The 16,446-nt window shown below is 37.5% G+C and overlaps 1 protein-coding gene across 1 annotated transcript in view; it reads right to left on the bottom strand.

Moving 5' to 3' along the window:
• LOC107187576 overlaps positions 1-16,446 on the bottom strand; it is a 173,195-nt gene that overhangs the window by 65,077 nt on the left and 91,672 nt on the right. Inside the window, exon 4 of the mRNA XM_015575701.1 lies at positions 2,228-2,361. Coding sequence (XP_015431187.1) covers positions 2,228-2,361 — 134 coding nt within the window. The remainder of the gene's footprint in view (positions 1-2,227; positions 2,362-16,446) is intronic.

Raw genomic sequence — 16,446 nt, forward strand, 5'->3', positions numbered from 1 at the left:
AGCAACTAGATTAAGTTATTAAAATAAACAAATGATTAAATATTAATTTTTTTCAATTCGTTGTTTCATATTTAAGTAATTTCCGCGCCATTGGATAGAAATGTTGATGATTTCTTTTTAATGTAATTAATTTTCCAGTTTTCCAAAATAATCTATACGTTATAAAAGGAATAGATATTGAAAAATCTAATTTTTATCTGTCGAATATTCATCAATATTATTATAATTTCAAGTTCAACTATAATAGTTACAAAATCTTTCAAATGTTCATTCATTGATGCGCTTATCTGAGACCAATTATTTTAGTAGCTATATGTATACTAAATTCTGCTCCGCAAAAAATCAGTTTTTTCCGATATAGTTCAATATATTATATCGTGCCGAACTTGCGCACGACGGACAAATATGTTCCGTGAAAACTCGCGACGCGCACATACGAATGCGCGTGTAGAAAGGCCGAGCCTTCAGAAAATACGAACCGGGTCGCGGAGTTAGTTAAACAAAATTTCGCCGGTGCATACGCGATCTGATTGCGAGCAGCATTTTCATTTTACGGATATACGTATTTAGCCGTATCGGATAATGAGATCCCGTGTTGTCATCCCCCCGGGGATTATAGGTAATGCATTGCCAGCAGCTACGTTCGTGTGCCTCCGACAAAGAATTAGTCAACAATCTTTTTTTCTCCTGGCGGTTTCTAATTTAATTTAAATCTTGGATGCGATGATTCATGAATTACGAACAAACAAAAAATAGCAGAAAATAAAACCGTGGGTGTGCGTGTGTGTCACGAAACGACAAGATGGAAATCCTCTCTGCGGATAATCATTCAGATGGAATCGGACTTCTAAAAATTATGAGAAACAAATCCCCGTGCCGTTCGTGAAAGAAGACACCCAGTACTAATACACACAGAACCATAGAATGGTGCGCCCGGAAAGATATTTCAAGAGGAAAAGTTCTCTTCTTTGCTTAACCTCCTTAACTTTTATAGAGCGGCTCCTCAAACTTTCATACTGCGATAACTTCCACGTTCTCCTCGTATATCGTGCAATTACTTCCACCGTGTCTATGTATATAACGTGCATGAAAAAGCCAGTACTCCGATGTTATCAGTGAAAATTGATTTGGATGGTACGAGAAACCTGTTCGGGGGGACTTGCAGGAGAAAAAAAGTTATTTTGCTCGAGTAGGAAAATATTGTGATTGATAGAATCGGTCTTTGAAATTTGTTTTGCTATCGACGTTGTTGAGGCTCCTATAAAATGTTCGAATTGTACTTGATTTTTATGGATACTCTGCGTCTCGTATTTCTTTCAGGTATGAAGGCAACTCTATAACTTATTTTTAGCACTATATAAATTGGTTTACAGATAACTGTTTGAATATGGAGTTATTTTACACGACTGCGAATATATCGGACGTTACATGAAACAACCTTTTCATTTTTTATTTTGTGTGTACGGGTCTTAAAGTAACTTTTTATGTGAATTTTGAAAATCTAAAGCTATCTGATAGTTAGTAGACTGTTCTCGAAAGTTTATCGATTTACTCCATAAAATACGAGGCAAAGAAATTGACGACATTATATATGGTTAAATGTGTCTTTCATCAGCTATAACGTTACACTAATCAAAGTACGTTATCCTATTTCGAAAAATATGATCATGAGAAAACAATTTTCTACATCACAATACTTGCCTCACCGAAGTAAGCATTCGTTCTCATACATATTTTCTCGTATCATTAAAAACAACGGAGATATTTCACGTGAAATTCTTAGTTGACTCACCCTGTATACCTTCTAACATAATTACCATTACCAATATAATTATTGGAAATACATAACAATACCATAATCATTCGATTCAAAGTGAAACATTACGATTCTTATTGTTAAAAACAAACTATTAAATACATCGCTCCAAATGTAAATAAATTCTTCACGATACTCCGTTAATCACGTGCTAACCGTAATTCTCAAAATTTTCCACTCACCTTGCCTGTCAATTAACGAACAGTCCCTATACCCATTTGCCTTCCGGTGACAAACAGTTACCCAGACGTACCTCAAAATTATCCGAAATAACAGGGAGAGCAGAACCGACGACAGGAGCGTAGCATTGTGTTAGACAAGACTTTTACGCCATTAATTCCGCAGTTCATCACCTCCCCTTCCCGTAACTACGGATTCGATAATGACACGTGGATTATAGGTATCACTTACCGCCACGTTGTTCAGGGTGAATGAGAGATGAGCCGGCGGCTTCGAGGGTGGTAAGCTACAATTTGCCCTCAAAGTGTCTCCGGGGTCGTAGCGTTCACGTTCCGATACGATAATGGGCGTGCCCTCGGGTAAAGCTGAAACATAATAATTCCATGAATGTCTCTTATGGTGGGGCGAATCAGACGCTCGTTCCACCCTCAAACGACGCGTGGCAACGTAAACGATACAGAAGCGGTCCTGTTTTCCAGGGGGTTTGCCGTGCTCGTGTTATCGAAATAGTCGAACGACAATCGGACTAATGTCACGTGTCGACTTGAAGAGCGTTACTCGAGCGTCGGTACTCCCGAGAGTGTTACTGGGCATAGACTGTTCTCGATTGAACATTGCTTTCGAGTATAGGCATGATGTCTGGTGTCCACAGGAGAGTAACTCTCTCGTCTGCGTCTACTTCAGAGTGAACTCTTGGGAAGTATACTCTGGAGAGTAGACGCGTTATTTATTGAAAGACATTAGTTGTTGGAGATGCTCCGTCACGTCGGTGGGGGACATGTAGAATTTATTATAGAGTGTTAGTCTTATGTGAACACGCAGCATAAGGTTCGATGTCTGATTCTATGAGAGTTGTAATTTATAATTATATTCAGGGGATGCAGATGTTTTGGAGGTCGACATTTCGGAGAGTGTTCCATTTATAAATGGAAGATATATAGTAATGTTTCAGTATCACTATGGATATATATTGTTCTAACTACACAATTGTCCATTTTATCTTCGTTATTTTTTCGAACTGTACACTCCCATTTATAAATATTAGGACACCTGGCGAAAGTAATGCGAACACGATGAAAGAATACAAATTATTAAAGGTTTTGAATAAATATAAAATATTAAATCTGAGTAGGAAACATTTATGTGAATGTCAGGTGATAAAAATGGTGTAGGATATGTTTTCTGTATGAAACATTAGATTTCCTTCAAATGGAGCAGGTATCCTAGAAATTACGGACGGGAGTGTATGTTCAACATGGACAGCAAAATCGCGTGCAGAATAACAGGAGAATGATAAGTATCTCCTTCAGACCGTCAGAGCATGATATTCTTATTCCCCTTTACCATATTAACCACTTTTACCAAACACCTTCAATCATTTCCTGACAAATGTGTTATTAGTAGACTGCGGATGTTTATGTATATATAGCATCTTCTAATTTTGAAAATGCAATAAAATAAAAGTTCTAATACAATTTAATACTATTACGTGTTAGTATTACCGTAGTAAAATCACGTTAGTATTACCGTAGTAAAAAGTCTACTCTATTCGAATTTGTAGATATTAGTATCTGAAATTATGAACCTGCATAAATTTCCGCAGTCTAGTTATTAGTATTTTTGCTTTCCTATTTGTATTCACTAAAATGTAATTGATTTTGGTTCGTCAGATAAATTTCTATAAGCGTAGTTCACCGACAAACGTTTCCTCCGAAGTTCGATAAATCCAGCTATATTTAATCTCTATACATTTTTCAGGGTAAAATATAAGCCGGAGAGAATATTAAATCGATTGATCTGAAACAAACGAGTCCTTCCTTAGTTCAATCGCGCATGCATACGACTTTCCATTACGTATATTGGATTTTCGGCCGGTGTCGACAAATCTTTCGGGGCAATCGGAATAATGGTTCAAAGTGGGTCAAAGTATTGTTGCGAAATATTAACGACATGAGTCCTGCGCGCATTAGAAGAATAACATAAATGACATCGATCCAGTTGTCACTATAAATGTATCGAACCCCATGTAACGGAATCCCACAATTTAATACACAATTTTCCTAACCTGGTGTTTCCAAAAACCGATATTTTCTATGATTTACATATAGGGTAAGTCTGGGAGAGATGGGCCACGTTTTTAGAAATGTCCGAAAATCGAATATTTTAAAAGTAACACTAAATGTACTCATTGGTTAGCACGAGACTGCCGGCTGAGCTCTGATTGGTCGAGGTTTTTTGTTAATATCTCGTTTACAAAGTATCGAAGAACTTTTCCGCTAAGGAAAAAATTGTTTCAACTCACCTCAGGAATCGCCTCTTTCAAGGACTTACAATTACTTTGGGTCACCCTGTAGACACTTGTAATCAATTCAATAGTTCGAAGGTACCGATTGTTTCTCGTTTAATTCTTACCGAACGATTTCAAAGTTACAAGCTCTTCGCACCTTTCATTTGCTCTGCTCTGAAGTCTATAACACTCTGGCTGTCGCGCCCGTCCGCGTGGATTCTCTTTCGAATCGTACGCGTACAGTTGCAACTGTTGCCCGCCAAATTAATATTAGACAACTGTCTCAATATTTTCTAATTGGAAGTGAGAAAAACGAATATAATTGCTCGACTGTTGGAGCTGACGAATCGTGATGTGAATGTTGTCGAATGAATTCAGTCCGTGTGACTCTTATCGATACGAGTGTTTGCGAATGACTGTTCGAGTTCCGTGTGACGTCGCACTTTCTCCAAATTCGCTGAAGGCGTTACGAAAACTCGCTTCCTTATTGGATCGAGATCCCTGAAGGCGAAGGCAAATTTCTCGGTTTTTCCAAGTGACGTGGGGAGGTGGAAAACCTCTCCTTCAGGGCGAAGCGGACGTCAGAAAAATATCGCGCACGTGTTCACGGTGCGAGTTGACCGCGACGAATTTTCGAGTCTCTCAACGGTAGGGTTTATAGCTGTATTGTCTGCGAGTCAGCGCGCCCCGGTAAGGCCCGGCGCGGATGGGTCCCAGGTTACCGAACGCATGTGGTAGACTGTAGACCAAATGTTCGTTTCTTTTGTCTATTATTCTCTTTGTGTCAACGAAATTGAAATTGCTTGAACGAAGGAAATAAACTAATAAAAAATACCGGTAATGTCAGATTCTAAAATCGTCGTTTCGGGTCTACGACGGAACACTGGCCCTGGGGTCCAAATATATACCATGTAATTACTTTCTTAATTGGGCCTCGCAGAAATATAAAGAAGAAAACACGAATAACATAAATAATATTACATCCTTAACTAAAATCCTTTACCAAAAACTGACATAACAATTAAAGAAAAAAACCGTAAATGTTGTCGATCCAATACAGATACGTACTTCTGCCACACCCCTAGAAACCACAGCGCCGAAATTGTCAAGCATATTGGACTGTTCACCGGAGTAACACCTATCAAAATACACGAGGTAAACTTTGATGAAGCAATTTTGGAACAGCCTCTGCAGAAATTAAAGGGAGGATTATTCAACGAGAGAGAAGACACGACAGGTAAGACAGGCCTGGGGTGTCCAATATCTCCCGAAAATGTCATCGCAGTCACGATACCGTGGCAGGGGGAAACGAAAGAAGGAGGGAGCGAGAGAAACCGGTATATACCCGATTAATTCGGGTATATCAAATGGCATGGCATTAACACGGTTCATTTTCTGGTGCCGCTAATTGGCGTTTCGTGATTCACAACCAGCTACAACGCGCGCGCGCTGCTGGCCGTCGAGGCGGTAAAATTAGAACGGGCGTTATCACGTTTAATTTTACAATTGAACGGATCCACGACGTGCAAAGATCTCTGGGCTTGCTCACTCACCCTCTCTTTCTCTCAGTTATCTGACAACGGAACGGGTCGAGGGGGGAGGGGGTGTGGGCTGAATCCGAAACTGGAACCGATTACCGCGAAGCGAAGCGAGGGAAATAACCGTTTACCCTTCTCGCCCAGTCGGTGATAAACCGGTGATCCCCGAAACGATAGAACGACTAATCGAATTTCAGTTATGTTATCGTCTTCCGTCTATGAACGGTGCTTCAATGGTGATCCCGCTGCCACCGTGGTGTTTTGTATGTATACAGGGTGTCTCAGCTAAGTTGATCAGCTCGAATAATAACCACGGTAAACTTTATGAAAATTTTGAGGCTTCGAATTTAAATGGCATCAAGGAGCATGTCTTATATGATATGTGCTATCTTTTTTGGGTGGTGGCATTTCAAGGTCACCTTGATTTTTTTCAACGGAGTGACCTATTTATTGTACTATAGCTCGATAGAGTATCAAATTCTGAGTAAAATTGTGTTGACTTTCATATGTCCTAAACCCAATAGTTAATTAAATGTCTACAAAATAATTATTGTACCGAAGTTGAGGGGCATCAGTTCGAGCATCTATAGCTTCCAGATAGTAAGTACGTATTAAAAATTATTTTTAAAATATCTCGTTAACTATTAGGTTTAAGACGTATGAAAGTCAAAACATTTTTACTTACAATTTGATACTCTATCGGTCTATGCTACAGACAGTAGGTCATTCCGTTAAAAAAATCAAAGTGACCTTGAAATCTCTGAAATGCCTCTACCCACAAAAAAAGCACACACCTCATTAGATGTGCCCTTTAATGTCAATTTCCCCGCTTCAAAATTTTCATAAAGTTTATCGTTAAGTCATTATTCGAGCTGATCGAGTTAGTTGAGACACCCTGTATAAACTACGAGACAGGATCATACATTTTTGCGTTTGTGGGAGGGAATTTCGATGGAGGGGTCTCTCTCTCTCTCTCCTCTCGCATCGCTTGTTAACGCAGAACGTGGAAACACTTTTCAATGGCTCGCGTGAAAGATCGAACATTTCCATTTATTTGGGTCAAGTGGCGTATCAACAAACCTGGGAAATGAACGCGTTAGGTGTACGCATGCGTATCAATGCAATGATTGTGCAGTTGTATTTTAAATCATATCCAGAATATTGTTTGTCAGATACGTGTATAAGTAGACATAGGTCCGTGGACTTGAAACACGCTTGAAATTGTCCCATAAATCCGGACATTCGAAAAAATGAAGTACACAATGTGAAACATAAAAAATTGTAAAAATTTAGAACGTTGTCGCAAAATCAAATCTACGGTTTATACGCTATCGTATATACTAAAACACATTATTCGAAAATAATTTAAATTTGTAGAAACCTTCGAAAGAATTAGTCGTGGACGTTGGCAGTTTTTTTACCTTCCCTGACAATTAATTCTGAAATTTCATTTCTTTCGGCAGTTAATTTACTTTTTCTTATCAGTGTCTTCTAAGTACACTTTTATAAAAACGAATTATATTTCTTCCTATTTCAACGGCTTCTTCGGTATATGTATAGGGTGTATAAGAGATGAGAATTTATAATTAAAAATTATCCATACAATCCAAATGAAACTATCGAACCAATATTATATTACACATAAAAAAGAATTTCATTTATGCCATACTTCTGATGTCGTTCGGTCCTAAATAATCCAAATATCCTCATAGTGATTCGTAATTGTAATTCTAAAATTTTCGAAAACGTATTTCGTTGGCATTTTTCAACTATCCCGTAATTCTTCGAATTCTAGTTAAGCACTTACAGGAAAACACGGCCACAATGCTCCATTTTCATGGATACTAAGCAAAACCGTTAGTCCCTATTTACCGAGAGAATTACGTTCTCGAATTGACAGTGTCCAATTACTCTATTCAAGCTAATGGAACCAGAATCTCGATGTTGACCGACTCTCACTGAAACAAACGAACGTCTGACACGGTCATACATGTGCTCGTTTTACAAAAGTGATTAAATTTCTGACGTTTCACGATTCCATTCCCGTTGGCGCGTATCTATTATTTGTTACAGATCCGTGATATTGGTTTCGATACATTTCTATTTTACGCCAACGATCTGTAATTTGTAAAATTACAAATATACACAAATGGTATATACCGAGGGGAAAAAGTATTTCCGTAATTGGATTTCGAACGGTATATCGAAAATTGATCGATTCCTACACGAATAACACCGAAATCAGTTTTTCTTTTTTTTTGGATGAAAGCGTACTCGTGAAGAGTATACAAACAGTACGATTCACGTATCACTATTAAAAACTAGAAATTGAAGGAATATGGAATAAAAGTCGATGTTTTACTCACGTTCCATGGAGTTTAAAGAGTAAGTACGATTTTTCTTAGACTCCGTGAAAATTGCGCCAGGCCAAGATTCGTTTACTTTAAGAACATCCAGCGGTATTATCGTAAAATATGAAATTCATATCCGGTCCGGCCACGGGGCTAGTCTTCCTTCGTCACGAAAAATTCCACCTTGGTATTCAAGTACTGCTAATAAAGAGGACGTTCCACGGATATCATTCTTCCGTCGAACGTAATCAAGCTCTTCAGAACTGAGACATCGCACCGATTTTGTATAAGTACGTTCATTTATTTTAAACTATTTTATTAGCGACTTTTCGCTAGAATAATGCTATTTGATACAAAACTTGAAGACGGAGTACCTTCTTTCACTTTTTTCCATTCTAACAATTATACATATTTACACAATTGTTACATGAACTCTGTACACATTTAAATAACTTCAAAATTTCGTTCCAACACCTCGATAATTGCATAAAAATACTTCACTTTTAAAACCATACGATTTTACAATAACGCATGGTCAATTAAAGATTACATAACATTTTAGATATGCAATTTCAATTAATTTCTTTGTGTTGCAGTCAAATTCTACAAAATAACGACGCACCTTCCATTTACAACGTGAATATCCCTACTCTTCAACTAATACATCACTTTAAGCCTTGAGTAGTCGCATTCAGAAAATCACGAATATACATATAAACGACTAACATTTAGATAAATCCACTAAAAATACACGGTTATATATTACTAGACTGCGGATTTTATGCATTTATAGCCTATAAGTGTCTGAAATACAATGAAGGACAAAAGTTTCGTCAGATGCAACGAGTTTTCTATTTTCCTTCGAACCCAATAAAATACTTAACGCAAGAAAAAACTTCCTATTTTTGTTTTCGTCTATATAAAGAATAAAAATATAAAAATCCGCAGTCTATATGATACATACATAGATTATTATGTACCATTCTCCCCAGCGCTACAGTTCTCGAATTAAACGATTAATTTCCCTCCGCTCGTTTAAAAATCTTAACAAATCCATTCTCGAACCAGCTAAATACTGCGATAAATTTTTCGGAATCGCGTTCGAACGGTCCAGCCGGATATTCATTTCTTTCGTTGAAATTGCACGCAAACACCGGCTCGATTTATACAGGCTCGTTTCGCTAACGCAGCCCAAAATTCGCTTGCACATCGCGACATTATCGCTTTGTCACCAGTTTGGGGGACGCTGGCTGCCAGGAGGGGGTGTACGTGTCAGCTAATTTGCGTCACTTTCGTAGTGTTTTATACGATCGAGTTCGTCCGTGCCCCGTGGAATATTGTTCGATACAAACGACCCATGAATCCCGCGGTTTTAAATGGCCCACGGTCTGGCAGGGATTTCGACAGGCATCCGCGTATCATTCGATCATCAATCTTGTGGCCCCCGTTTATCGGGGGCTCGATTTCAAAATTGCTCTGATGGCCGTGCGTGTACCCCCGGACCAAGAACCGTTTCATTCGAGCCAGGTGCAATCGGTCGCGGCCAAAAACTACGGGCGAACGGGTTCGGTTGGGTGTTTTCGTGGCGTGCGTTGCTGGAAAATACTGAACGGTCTTATAAGAGAACCGTGGTGATCCAATTAAACTGATGAATTTTTAACGATTTCAGTGAACAGTTTTATAGAGCATGAGAAGTTATTAAAATTTTATTCCAGCAATTTTTTTTTCGTATCTGTTATGTAGTTTGCAAAATATGCAGGGACATGGAAGGATGTAACGTAACCAGCAAAGGGTGTTTTCACCCTGAAAAACCAACAACAAAAATAGCAAGAAAGAAGAATTGCCTGGTATTTTTATTCAAGTCACATAGAAACCTACAAAGTTGCAAACAAACGGAATTTTGGGGATACCGAAGTGAGTATCGTTGCGATAATAGAAATTCTTTCGAGTTTGTAATTCGTATATTTTCATCCACCTGTGCACTTTGAAAACAATTTTGTGCCAACATGCACCGAACGATATTAATTGAACAGTGAAAACCTACGTATACCAGTTTATACACAGTGTTTCATCCAATAAAACTGTTACTGCGTTCTGTAAAAAAAAATTAAATTTGACCTTCAATCGAATTTGGTTACAAATATTTTTGAAGGAATATCGAGGACGGAGGAATTAGTATAAATGTAATCATTGCATTTTTTTTTAAATGCGTGAATTTTTTATAAACCTGCGATGCAAAGGGTTTCAGAACAAATGAAACAACGAAATAATTATTAGTAAAATCTAATATAATTTAACAGCTTCGCAATCACACGATATTTTCACTTTGTTTCGCAGATACTTATCTCTTGCGGGTAGCTTCAGTGTATTTGCCTCAGCTGTGCTCAAAGCATAATAGGTACAGACACTTCGTATGAAAAACTAGCTCATTAAGGAATTTTTTTTCAAACTCGTCTTTATCGGGTGTAACAGCTGTTTGTTAGTGTAACTGCATAAATATCCGATAGGTCGGACTTAATCGCAGCAGATATCGATCGGTCGCTCAACTTTGCCACGTTCGTTGCTGATAAGCTATCGAGCTTTAATTACACGGCCGGTGTTTAATTACAGCGCGTTTTTATTGACACCGGCGAAGCGCGAACGACAGAGAGGAAGAATGAAATGTGTCCCTTTGACGGAACAACCCTGTGCCAGCAATTACACGGATATAGTTAATCCATTACGAGACTGTTCACTCCCGATTAGCTTGTTTTTACCGTACCTGAGTGTGAAGTTGTAATTATGTGCCCGTTTCGAATTAATTGTATAAGAATTCTATAATTACTGAGCAGGAACGTATATTACTGCAATAAGCACTCAAAAAAGGCAAAAAATAACGATCGATTTTGTACAACTTTGAACACGTATGTTTCATGGTTATTCGATGCTCGAACTTTTCAGGCTGTTTATATAAGGGGCAAACGTTTGACGATGAAAGTTCATAAATTTATCGAAATATACGTAAATTCCGGCGAACACTAAAACTCAGGGATATTAGTTCCAAATTTCTATACACTCTCATTTATTTTATAAATACGAATGTAAAATTTATAACTCTGACATTTTTGTTCATTTCCTTTTTGAGCACTGAAAGAATGGATATATCAAATAATTAGTTTCAGAATTTGATAGAAAATGGGAGAAACTGCGAATATAGGCTCGAAAATCATTTTTAATGAAATAAACAACGGTTCCTCTCCAAAACGAAGTATTGTAGTGGATTGGGAGAACAAAGTATTGCAGTGGAACGCTGAATACTTTCCTTCGTTCACCGAAAATCCATTCTAAAGAGTGTGAAAACTTCGGAACTTGAACTATGAGAATTGATTAAAGTTTAGCGTGCACGCAAGGGGATGGTTTCACCCTTCGCCACCTTTCTCCTGGCATGCTCGCTGATTCTCGGAATCGTTCAACTACTTATAATGCTTTCATTACAGAACACCGTATTATTTGCTATCAAACATCGATTGATCTCCTTATTCCCTTAACTTTCAGTACTCGAATACTACTGCTATGGCATAGAAAGTCAAGAAATCTTTAATTTTCTTCTGTATTTTACAAGTTATATTCGAATATACTTCTTTTATTAGTGAAACGAACAGAAAAAAGACACACAGAGCTTCACAAAGCTACGTAAGAAGTAAAATTAATTTTAGTAAGGTCAAAATCAGTTTGGATTAAACAGAGGAACGTATACATTGTATGAAAGCACTACCTACATTATATTCACATACAATTTTCGGATAACAGAATGTTCGGATATTAGAATATGCGAATAATGGGAGATTCTAATGTAATACGAAATAAAATAAAAAATGAAGTCTCCACATAAATGTCAAAGATTTCTAGATATTTTGTGAAAAATTAGTTTTCATCGACTGAATGTGTTAATCGTTCCACATGTTCATCTTATTTTTCGTACAACCGAGTCGCGTAATAATATTTTCTAAAGAATCAACGATCGTACGCAATTGATCGAGGTAGTTTGCATGAAAGTGAATAATTCAGACGAAATCAATTTTCCATAATTGTTTCCGGAATGCTCGGAAATCCGAGATAAAAATGCCGAACCACGTGTCGCCAGGGGGTGGAGAAAACAGTGCATGAGAATTCCGAACGTATGTAGTCAGATATTTTCCACGGTAACGTTCGTATTCCCCCCTAAACCATCCTCCGTCGAATACACTTGGAATTCATGGGCCATTCGAAGAAGCGACCAAGAAGAAGCATTAGAATTATCATAAATTCCACAGTTCTTATTTCTTTAAGCTGCGCTTTCGGATGAATGGAGACGGTCCGTCATATAAACGCGTCTCGGGTTACTCGGCCGCGTTGGGCATATAAATCAACGGGATTAAACTTAAACTTCTTCGTATGTACTTTCTTTATTCATTCCATCGCGAGATCTGTATTTATATAACTAATTAATGCCATTACACCACAGATGTTTAACACATTCGCAATGGGGTAATTTCGTCCGAAATCAGACACATTTTTTAGTATCAATTCCGATTTTGTTGACACTTGGATATGTTGTAGTTTTTTGTGATATAAACGTATCTCGAAGGATTTTTGAGAACGTTAAAAATTGTTAATTTTACAGCTGTTTGAAATATAGTGTCAACGTTTTTTTCAGTAAACCATAACTGTTGAACGAACAAACTGATGAAAATGAGCTTTGTGGGTGCTTACAGTGGTAACATACGAATACCTAATAAAAATTATTTTAATTACAAAAAAATATTTTTTAACCATTTATTTTGTAATTGTTTTAAGGAAATGCAATGTTATAATCGCGAGGCACTATTTAAAATTTTGAAAAAAAACGAGGATATAGTCCTATTTGTCCTCTTTATGGACAAATTTTTGAAAATATGGAGGCTTTAAAATTGGTCATATGAAAACTAACTGAAGTTAACGTTGCGTCGAATCACAACGGCTCTGACCTTACCACCACATTATTTTGGAAACTTTACAGACTACGTTAGGTCCTCCAGCATTTTATTCAGTGAAGTGTTCTTATCTTCTCGATCAGAAATTCAAAAGGCACAGTACAGAGATAATGACTGACACCAAATACAGGTGAATATTGCAAAGCATATTCTGCTTTTATCTAAGAAAGTACGCTGACATGGAAATCAGAGCGTCACACATACATATGTGATGTTGGCAGGGACGTGTGAAGCATTTGTCATGAATGCATCTCTTTTTCCGCGAACGTACTAACGAGTAATTCACTTTTTACCAAGGAGGGAATCGTTCAGTTTAAATGAAAAAATATTTTCCAGTCGTTTGATCAATGAAACACGGCGTAAGATGTTAAGAAGCAACTGTGTGAATACTAATGAGGTGGTAGGGACCCCCAGGCTTCCCTTTCGAAATGAATACTGCATCCGTTGAATACAGCGGATAACTCATTGATGCATTCACCTGAATTCGCAATTAAGCATGTCCGACATTTAAATCGTTTAGACGATCGAATATGGTTCACTGTTCATTAATTTATACACGCTTCGCTATTTGTTCTTCTATTAACAGTGCAAAGTACTCTGTAATTTAGTCACCCCCAATGTTTCCCACCATTCCGATTCGTTTTTACATTCCTGCAAAGTTGCCTTCTCATCGATTTCACGAAACCACTGCGCGCTGCGACCGTGCGAATTGCAAGATTACGGAAATTCTAGGGTAGCCGCTGGCTGCTTCTACACATTCTATTACCGTACCTTGCATTCCTTATTTTGAGGGACAAGCACTTCTGTGAACAGTCTCAACAGTCACCATTAAAATCTGGTTTCTGTAATTTCGGCAGCCATCCACGAACGAAAAAAAACGGAGTTGGTACGCACTGATTTCAACATTTTAGCAACGTTAATTGATACAGAATTTAATACAAAAAGCCCAAATTCATACGATACGATTGAATATTCCAGAGCAATAAATGTAATAATAACGGATAAATAGTCATTTGCTTCCAATTTTACAATTTAAATGAAAATTTATATTGCTCAATTTGAAATATACCGATTAAATACATCTCAATGCCAAGTACAATTGGCTATTTCGATTAACGTGCTTGTACCAACGAGAATATCGATGAAAATAAAAACGAGAACACGTTTAAGCGTTTATATTCGTTGTTGCTTGCAAAAGCATTTTCACTGTACGAAATTTAGCGAATGTAAGTATGAATTTGTTAATCCAACAAATACACTGCGTGCAAATAATTACCAGCTGGTTCCCGTAATGGCTTCCCAAGAGATGGTGTACGCGTTCAAATACATATCTTTTTTCGCATATTTTCTTTTCATTATAGTTTTCTTCTTATTTGAACTGTAGTTGGAAAACTGGAAAATGTATGAGGTCGTATCGTGGTTCACATAATAAATAAATCCTTAGTAATTCTTTTCTTCTGTTAACATATCAGTTGAAATTCAAAAAATAAGGGTAGATTCCATCGAGTCTGATCTCAACAATTCAGGAGAATTAAAAACAAAAACTATTCCTCTTTTATTTAACTATAATTACTTACTATTAATTACCTGGGTCTTAAATTGACAGAAGTTCTTTTAAATGTCGTTTTGAAGTACCTCTGTTTGAAAATGAATATCTATAGTTTAAATTTCTTACTGTAAATTATTAATATTTGATTTAAGAAAGCACTTATTCTGCAAACGACTAAAAGGTACTTTAATAGGGGTCACCTAGATATTTTAGGGAAAAAAGCTGTTGTATACATTTCTGAGATGGAAAAGTCAGGTTTCACCTCGTCTACCGACTTGTATTTATCATCTCTTAAAATTTCCGCTTTTCTGCGTACAAGCGAATGTTGGCTTGCGCAAAACTTCGTCCAAATATTTACGTATGCAACATTCCCCGGAAAGTTTCAAGTCTATCAACTTCTCAGATTTGAAGTTCCACCTAAAACTCCTACAATGAATAAATTGGCACGCTGTTAGCGACTATGTATTTACTAAATAATGAAGTCTCGGGTATCGCGGCTTTTTTTTCTAACATCACACACTTTTCGAAACGAACCAGCGGGTCTTTAATTAACATTTCATGCACTGAATAGAATGAATATCTTTTTTTTTTATTTTAGAAAATGTTAAAAGTTCCAATCTAGTACAAACGCGTAATTAGTTAGACTATTGAGTGATCGATACCTTTGATAAATTATTCAAACTTAATAAATTATATCTACATAATAAAACTAAGTTTAATATTCAACATATATTTGAACGGCTAAACCGATAATTATAAAGTAAATCGAATATCAATGTTTATCTGTATTATACAAGTAGAAATATTCAATAATGGCACGGTCATACTGAGAAAATTGAACTGAACTGTACATGAAGTGAACAAAATTTTTAATTCGGTTTCTTTATAAGAAAAGCAACTATTCGATGAACCATCCAAAACATAACCCTTTGTAAAAAATCCTCTCTACTCCACTAGGTGATGATAGTGAAAGAAGTTCTTAAATTCGTTCCTGTAACGAGTGCTCTATAGTTACGGGTTAAATACAGTAATGTATCGATGAGTGCGACGTACTCGGGTCCGCATTGCAGCATTGATGGCAAGGCGGAAAGGCTTTCTTATCCCACTCATCGAGACATTATTGTATATAGTAACAGTAGACACTGAAATCACACGGTGTGACAGTAATCCAAATGGATGATCTCGAAACATATATAAAGAGAATAAGAAGACAAATACCAAAAGCAGTTATCGCGGTGACCTTGATAGGTCACTCAACGCCGGGCGTTTAACGTGAAGATACGGTCCTCGAAAGAAACGGTGGCAGCCGGGGAACACGGTTTATAAATTCAGGAAACGTAAACGTGATCGCGCGGTGTGCACTGATTCACCGTAGGAACGCTCCTTTGATGTTTGCAACGGCGTACTCGAGAAAATTAGAAACACTCGACGAATTTACGCGAAACCCGTTTCCCCGCCGACGTGCATACGTGCTCACTTACGTGTGTATACATACGTGTACGGGGGTCGTATTCGCTCGACGGTTAGGATGGAAACGTTCCGTGACAACGAAGCCGATGCACGGGATTCGAGTCGGGCCCGAGCATGGACGGATCAAACGCGAGACGGTTAATGACGCCTACAAGGTGAAACTTTCCCCTAGCGAGCAGCCAACTGCGTTACAGAAATTCTCGTGGATTTGAAAACCTTCATTAAATTTTGAACAAAAACGAAACCCAAACTAAAATCGTTTCA

Source organism: Dufourea novaeangliae, unplaced genomic scaffold (genome assembly GCF_001272555.1).
Source record: "Dufourea novaeangliae isolate 0120121106 unplaced genomic scaffold, ASM127255v1 scaffold89, whole genome shotgun sequence".
Lineage (NCBI taxonomy): Eukaryota > Metazoa > Arthropoda > Insecta > Hymenoptera > Halictidae > Dufourea > Dufourea novaeangliae.